Genomic DNA, 8,138 nt, shown 5'->3' with positions numbered 1-8,138 from the left:
GCATTTGAAATGTAACAACAAATGCCTGCAGATCGACCCAACCTACCGTAATGAATTGGTGGGGTCAGAGGCTTATCTATGGCTTGTAATCACAATGATCAACAAGGCAGCAGTGAATGCAGAATGAAATTAAAAGTGGATTGCCCCTCATCAAGTGGCTTTTCTCAAAGGGGCCTCGACATCCCAGTAGGATGACATTCTCAAGGGGCTGACAGATATTTTCATCTCTAAAGACTGAGATGTAAATCATTGCCCTGGACTAATCGTGAAGTGGATTGGCCAAACTGGCCATCTGTGAGCTTTGTGGCCTTCTGTCAATATACCACTTGTATATTAAACCACATTTTACTCACTTTATTAATCATCAGAGCAGTAGGTCTGTTGCTGTTTTTTTTTGGGGGGGGGGAATATTATTTGCTAAATACTTCAAATAGAGTTAAACATGATATCTTCAAGACCCAGCGTGGTGTAGTGATTAAGAGCGGTGGACTCTAATCAGTTGAACCGGGTTGGTTTCCCCACTCCTACACATGAAGCCTGCTGGGTGACCTTGGGGTAGTTACAGTTCTCTCTAAACTCTCTCAGCCCCAACTACCTCACAAGGGGTCTATTGTGGGGAGAGGAAGAAAAGGAGATTGTAAACTGGATTGATTCTCCTTAAAAAGGTAAAGGAAGTCGGCATATAAAAACCAACTCTTCTTTTTCTTCTTCGTTGTCAGGCAAATAACTCTGGTCCCCTGGTACGATGGTGCAATATTTGACTATGAAAATATCAGTGGGCAATTGCAATGTATACAACTGTGTGGTCTTAACTCAAGAACATCAATTACCTGACATATGTAAATACTTCACTGTAGTAAGTACGTTGTAAGTATAGTGGCATGATCCAGATGCAACCGCAAACTATGGTTTGCCACTATGTAGCTGATCATGGGAACCAATGGGGCTCACATGCTCCCTCCTTTCCTCATAAGCAGTGATCTATTAACATCCTATTTTGTAGAAAACCAGTCATTATGTCCAAATAAGGAAACTGGATTGTACTTCTCTCCAGTATTCCAAACCAGGATTTGACCACGGTTTGGAATACTAGTTTGGAAGGAAAGCAAGTACTCAGCAATCTGGATTGGATCCAACAGTCTGTAGACACAAGGATTGCAGATCTTTCCCATGGTTCACTCTCCACGTGGTACTTTCTCACAATGGAAAAAATGATTGCTAGGGTCTTGGTACTCTCATGAACTAGCTTCTAGCTCATCTCATATGCTTGTCTTCCTCACATTTTCTCTACTCCCCTCCTCCTGATAACCCCTGCAGATTCTCTCCTTCCTTCCTTCCTTCCTTCCTTCCTTCCTTCCTTCCTCCCTCCCTCCCTACCTCCCTACCTACATTTCTCTATTTCCCTATCATCTGTCACTTTCCCTTTCCCCTTCCCCCTTCCCTCTAATCTTACAGATTCTCCTCTTTCCCTTTTTTACTTCCCTCCTTCCAGTTCTTCCTCTCTTTTTCTCTTTACTCCCTTCTTTCTCTCTGCACTCTAGCTTTGTTTCCTTTCTTCCCAATTCCCTTCTTGTATTTCCTGCCAGCCTGCTCCTTTCCCCTTTCAGTTCATCTCAAATTTCAAAAGGAAACTGCAGTAGCCATTTGGATTACCTAGGTACCAATCCAAAATGTTTGCTAATCCTTCAAGGTAATTTTGTGACATCTCAGCATTTTAAAATGTGTATTTTATTCATACCGGTACTTAAAAGAAGAAGAAGAAGATTTTCTGCAAATCTGGGGTTTCTCCTGATTTGTAGAAATACTACTCAATTCTGTACCTGGCCCCATGTTGTAGATTTTTTGAACTGCACTCTGGGGCCATGGTCAAAATTAGATGTACATTGTACAAATACATACAATTAACATAGCATGTAAAACAATATAAATGTGTACAAAATACAAACTAATCTGTAGAACTGAAAGCAAAAAGCAGTTTATTATAGCAAACTCATACTGTCTGTTGATGTTGTTTGTTGACCATCAAAAGCTGCTCTTAGAGCATATAAAAAAAAACACAGCTTACAAAAATAAGGGCAATTTCTGCCAAATGTGTTTCTTGGCATTGAAAACAGGCAAGCATCTACCTACTGTCAACTTGAATTTACAAGCATCTATTGATACATGTCTTCTGGCCTGTCTTTGCTGAAAATAACACACAGAGTTAGCTTTTAAATATGAACTCCATTTTAATGCAGAGACATTGTTCCTTCTTCCTCTTGTGGCTGATGCCATTTTGGCGTGCCCGGCAGTGCCAGCTTCTCCTACAGAGCTATTCTGAGATTGGATTCAATTGTGGCTAATGAATCTCGATGCATTAGCAATGGCTCAATGGGAACTTAATTGGAGACTTCTGAGTAGAGAGAAATGAGTCTAAATTTCTTGTCAAATGTGGATTTTGTTTGTTTAAAAAAAGGGGGGAGCACAACCTAGATGAATGCTGTGCTTGCCCCCCCCCCCCAAAAAAAAGCAACTGGTAAGCAAATTCCTTTCCACTACTTTCTCTGTGCTAACTTGGAAAGCAGTAATGGTTATGAGAGGAGGACTTTTAATTCCCCACTCTCTTACATGAGCGTGCAGACTCTAATCTAGTGAACCAACTTTGTTTCCTCACTCCTCCACATGAAGCCTGCTGGGTGACCATGGGCCAGACATAGTTCTCTCAGAACTCACTTAGCCTCACCTACCTCACAAAGTGTCTGTTGTAGGGAGAGGAAGAGAAAGTGATTGTAAACCAGTTACAAGGTAGAGAAAGTTGGCATAGAATAACCAACTCTCCTTCCTTCCTTCCCCCTCTTCCTCCTCCTCTTCCTCCTCCTCTTCTTCTGCCTCCAAAGTGACCATTTTCTCCAGGGAAACTGATTTCTGTAGCATGGAGATCAATTGTAATGCTGGGAAATTTCCAGGTCCAGCCTGGAGTCTGGCAACTCTGTGAGGATGTCATGCTCTTTGGATGGATAGTCATTCTGTCTGTGGAAATCCTCCATGGAATCCAAATATTATACAAATGAAATCAAAACTTTACTTGTGTTCACAATATAAGCAAACCTAAAAAAAAACCAACAGTGGAAACTGAGACTACTCAAAGTATAGCAGTTGACATAAGGAACATTCACTCGGCCTTCATTTATACATGCAGCCAACTGAATTGGAAGAGAACTGAAGTGGTTGAACAGACTTCACCATTTTAGATTATGTAAGGGGGAGTACCATGGCTGAATAGTATCTGACATTAAAAACTCCCTGCAAGTAGAAAACCATTGCATCAGAGAAAGCATTAAGATAGAACTTTTCTCCATGCTGTTCCTTTTTTGGGAGGAAATGTTTTATTTGAGGGAGGATTCAGAACTGGGTATCTCCCAACTGTCCTCTTAAGTATTACCATCTACTCTACCACCTCATACTACTGTATACAAACTCTAGTTTATAGCAGGCTTTGTTCTTGTTAAGATTCTAGTATTCATTGGTGTGGGTAGGTAGGGGGAGCAAAGGGGGCCAGGTGTCCCAGAACCCTCTGTCCCACCATAATGCATCAGGTTAGAAGTTAAACTAGGTTGTGCAGCTGATCTGATCTTTTTACCTTGAACCTGTAGGACAGTGGATTACAGAATTAAATAGGAAGCCTTTTTTGACTATCTAATGCAGGGGTCTCCAACCTTTTAGAGCCCATCAGCACCTTTGGAATTCTGACCCAGGGTGATGGGTGCAGCCACCAAATGGCTGCCCTGAAATGGCTGTCGCAGGAGGCAGAGCCAGCCACCAAATGGCTGCTGTAGTTTCTCCGCAGTTTTACAATGAATATCTTTGCGCTGTTGTTACAGCTGCTGCCAAAGTAACATTTTAAAAAATCTGCACAACCAATCAAATTTTCAGTGGCCAATCAGAACAGAAGCCCTGCTGGGCAAAAGCCCTACCTGACCCTCCCCACTTTCTAAAAACACTTGGCAGGCACCAGGAAAAGGCACCACATTGGTAGGGTTGCCAACCTCCAGGTACTAGCTGGAGATCTCCAGCCCATAGAGATCAGTTCATCTGAAGAAAATGACCACTTGGGCAATTGGACTCTATGGCATTGAAGTCCCTCTCCAAACCCCACTCTCCTCAGGCTCTGCCCCCGAAATCTCCTGCTGGTGGCAAAGAGGGACCTGGCAACCCTACACATTGGGAACCCCGATCTAGTGAATGAGCAGTCACGATTATTAATAAATAACTACATATTAAACTTTAGCTCTTGGGGTTCCCCCCCCTCCCTCCCTAATGTTAAAATCAAATAAGAATCTGTTGAGTAGAAAACACACTGGTCCAATTATTTTATCACTAACTATTTTTCTTTTTTCTTTTTTTTTAAGGAATCTTTGAGAACAACAAAGCCCAACGGGAGTTTGTTTCTACCAGCTAAACTAGCTCTATTTATGTTTACTGTGCTCTAGACTCATGGAGGAGCTATAAGAAAATCTTCTTTGCTGCATGATGAATCGGATGACTACGATCTGGAATAAAGCAAAATAATTGTTTCATTGTCGGCAGTGATTTGCTTAGTGTGTGGAACGATGCCAGAAAGACTAACAGAAATGCTTATGGATACATGGGCTCCATTAGTAATATTATGGATTACTGTATTCCCATCCATGTACATGGCTCCAACGAATGATTCACAAGTATTACCAAGTGGATCCAGTGGAGGACTAAATGAAATAAATGAAGAGCAAAAAGTGTTGAACCGTTCAAAGAGGGGCTGGGTATGGAATCAAATGTTCGTCTTGGAAGAATTTTCTGGACCAGAACCTATATTAGTTGGTCGGGTGAGTCAAAAGTCTTATTTCTTGTTTGAAATGGATAATACATGTTAATTTATTTGCATCATGGATAGCCTACTTCTATGAATGCACTGACAAATTGCGGCCGCATTGCATTCACTGTGGAAGGTTTAAGGCATGTACCCAGGTCAGAGTAACTGTTTGCAGGAAGGAGCTAGGTATGTATAGCCTGAACAGAAGACTGAGAGGTGATATGATAACCATCTTCAAGTACTTGAAGGGCTGTCATATAGAGGGTGGGGCCGAGTCATTTTCTGTTGCCCCAGAAGGTCGGACCAGAACCAACAGGTTGAAATAAAATCAAACAAGTTTCCGTCTAGACATTAGGAAGAATTTTCTAACAGAGCGGTTCCTCAGTGGAACAGGCGGTTCCTCGGGAGGTGGTAAGCTCTCCTTCCCTGCCAATTAGTAGAAACTGTAATCAAAGATAGGCAGTCTTGGGCTTGCCACATTGGACTGTGGCTTTGTTGGGATTCTCTGGTTTGACAATGGTTCTGTCGGGCTTGTTAGTTCTGTTTGTATTTGGAGGCTTTTGGCCGGTTGTTGCACTTTGGCTACTGGCTTCTTCGAATCTCCCCCCTTAGGAAACAGTGGAGTCAAGTACAATGGCTAAGGGGGCAACCTTCCTCAGGGGCCCTTAGAATGTCCAATTTGTGTGAAACAGAGGGAGTCTTTAATGGACAAGCAGTACTAGGTCTTCGGCAATTTTGGTGGCACTTGGTTGAAAAACACCACTCCAGCCCTCCTGAAAAAATCCTCCATAGGGAATAATGAAACCCAACTAATCCCAGAATCCTGAAAAAATCCAAAACCGAATCCTGAAACGGTATCAGGAGATCCAGCTACCCCTGAATACTGATATTTGGGCCCTTCCCGAAATCTAAATCTGAAAATACGTATATATATTTTTGTTGGTGATCCCAATATCCAAATCCCAGAAATACTGAAACAATATTTTCTGTGTTTTATGTGAGCCAATATGAGCCAATATGTAATAGTTACGGGTGTCAGACTAGGAGCTGGGAGACCCAGGGCTGAGTCCCCATTCATGCCACGGAAGCTTTCTGAGTGACCAGTCACACTCTTGCAGCCTAACTTCCCTCACAGGGTTGTTGTGAGGATAAAGTAGGGGAGAGGAGAACGATGTAAGCCTCTTCGGGTCCCCATTGGAGGGAAAAGCAGGGTATAAATGAATTAAATAAGTAATAAATCCTGACATGAAGCTACTGATCAGCAGATTTTGTATGTTCCATTCCTTTCTTTGTTCAGAATATCTTTCTCTGATGCATTTCACTCCTCCTTAATTCTTGTTTAACTAGGAGAACACCTAGAATTAAATCATGAGCAGCTTGCCCTAGCTTTCAGTTCCTTTGCATCTTTCCCCCTCTCTGTGTTACCAAACACCATGAGCACATTGATAAAACCTGTTTGTTTGTTTTTAAGTAACTTTGCTGAGATTGTACATATGGTTGTCTCAAGATATTTATCATGTGAATTAAGTGTTGGAGTAGGATCTGGGAGAGAAACAGTTTGAATCCCTTGTCTGCCATGGAAGGTTGCTGAGTGACGTTGGACTTGTGACACACTCTCAGCCGAACCTGCCTCATAGGGTCATTGTGAGAATAAAACGGGGAGAAGGGAATGATATAAACCACTTTGGGTCCCCAGAGAAACGTGAAGTATAAGTGAAGCGATAAAAAATAAATAAGTTAAAGTTTTATTGTGCATGTACATTACTACTCATTGATAAAACACTGCACAAAAATAAACTTGATTGAACTTAATCCCATCAAGATAGGATTCCCTCCACAAGAGTTTTTATTGAAGTATGTGTGTATATAAAGAGGTAGAAAAATGCATATGGCTGAACGAATGGATAACTGTAGCAGAAGTTATGTATTAAATGCCAAAATTACCAGGTAGATATACAAAACCAAGAGAGAGTAGGGTTGCCATGTACCTCTTCGCCACCAACAGGAGATTTTGGGGGCGGAGCCTGAGGAGGGAGGGGTTTGGGGAAGGGGAGAGACTTCAATGCCATAGAGCAGGGGTGGGGAACATCAGGCTCAGGGGCTGCATAAGGCTTGCGAAATCATTTGGTCTGGCCCTTCGTGGGTCCTGGCAGATCTCTGCTTGGGGCTTGGTTGGTACCCCCTCTCCCTTCTGGTTCTTTCCCCTCTAAGTCCTGCAAAAGATGCGTAGGGCCGGAAAGTGCCGGATCGGGGCATTGCTGGACTGGGCTCCTTCACCTACAAGCACCGAGCGGCTTGTTGCTCACTCCGTCTTATGTTTGCTGCCCTGCCTGAATCTCTTGGGCCCAGCTGGGGATGGCAGAGCTCAAAGCGAGTCATTCTATGTGGCAGACAGTCAGAGCCGTCTCCGGTCATGCCTCTTGGCTAAATGTTTGACCAAATGTAGCAGGCTAATTTTTAAGTTGATAATTTTTGTATGGCCCGCGGATGATGTTACAAATATCCAAATAGCCCTTGTCAGAAAAAAGGTACCCCATCCCTGCCAGAGAGTCCAATTGCCAAAGCTGCCATTTTCTCCAGGTGAACTGATCTCTATCAGCTGCAGATCAGTTGTAGCAGCAGGAGATCTCCAGCTAGTACCTGGAGGTTGACAACCCTAAGGGAGAGGGGGTTCCTCATGGGTTTATTTTACTTGGGAAACAACTGAATGATTCTGGTCTCTGCAAGCTGGGGAGAGATTCAGAGAGGAGTATTTCAGAAGCAACTGTAGCTGGAACAAAGATGGAGGGAAATGGGCAAGAAGACTAGGTAAGAAATGCTATTGAACTTGTTGTTGAGATGGAATGATCTTTGGGTACATTTAAAAGGCAGCACCTTTTACAATGACTAGATAAACTGAGATCTGATTCAAAAAGATCTTCCTGGAGGGGGGAAAACCACTTCTATTTTTAATTGATAGTGATACAGAGACAGATTGTTCTGTTCCCATAGAATCCAAGGACAGAGAAAAAGATAGAGTAAAATTGCTAAAGAGTTAGGTGGAACACTTCACTCTATTGTCAATCATATTCCAGAATAACCACAAACCACTTATGCCATCAAAAGTCTTTCCAGCCACAATAGGAAACAGTCTGAGTAGCACAAACACTGTATCAGACTTTCAGCATCTTCATCCACTGAGAATCACCCTTTCCTCTCCATCACAACCAGGGCAAACAGGGTCGTTGATCAGACACAAACAAAGCAACTGCACAGATGGCATATCTTGGACTATATAATCCATAGTGAGGCTGTGGTGAATATACTATAG

At 42.6% G+C, this 8,138-nt stretch overlaps 1 protein-coding gene across 2 annotated transcripts in view; it reads left to right on the top strand.

Moving 5' to 3' along the window:
- Positions 1 to 4,398: 4,398 nt before the first annotated feature.
- CDH8 (cadherin 8) overlaps positions 4,399 to 8,138 on the top strand; it is a 248,532-nt gene continuing 244,792 nt past the window's right edge. For both annotated transcript variants that reach the window (XM_056862985.1, XM_056862986.1), the window contains exon 1: positions 4,399 to 4,841. In XM_056862985.1, the coding sequence (XP_056718963.1) occupies positions 4,590 to 4,841 (252 nt within the window). In that variant the 5' untranslated portion in view covers positions 4,399 to 4,589. The remainder of the gene's footprint in view (positions 4,842 to 8,138) is intronic.

Source organism: Euleptes europaea, chromosome 17, assembly GCF_029931775.1.
Source record: "Euleptes europaea isolate rEulEur1 chromosome 17, rEulEur1.hap1, whole genome shotgun sequence".
In the NCBI taxonomy this organism is placed as follows: domain Eukaryota; kingdom Metazoa; phylum Chordata; class Lepidosauria; order Squamata; family Sphaerodactylidae; genus Euleptes; species Euleptes europaea.
This window is presented reverse-complemented; position numbering and strand designations above follow the sequence as displayed.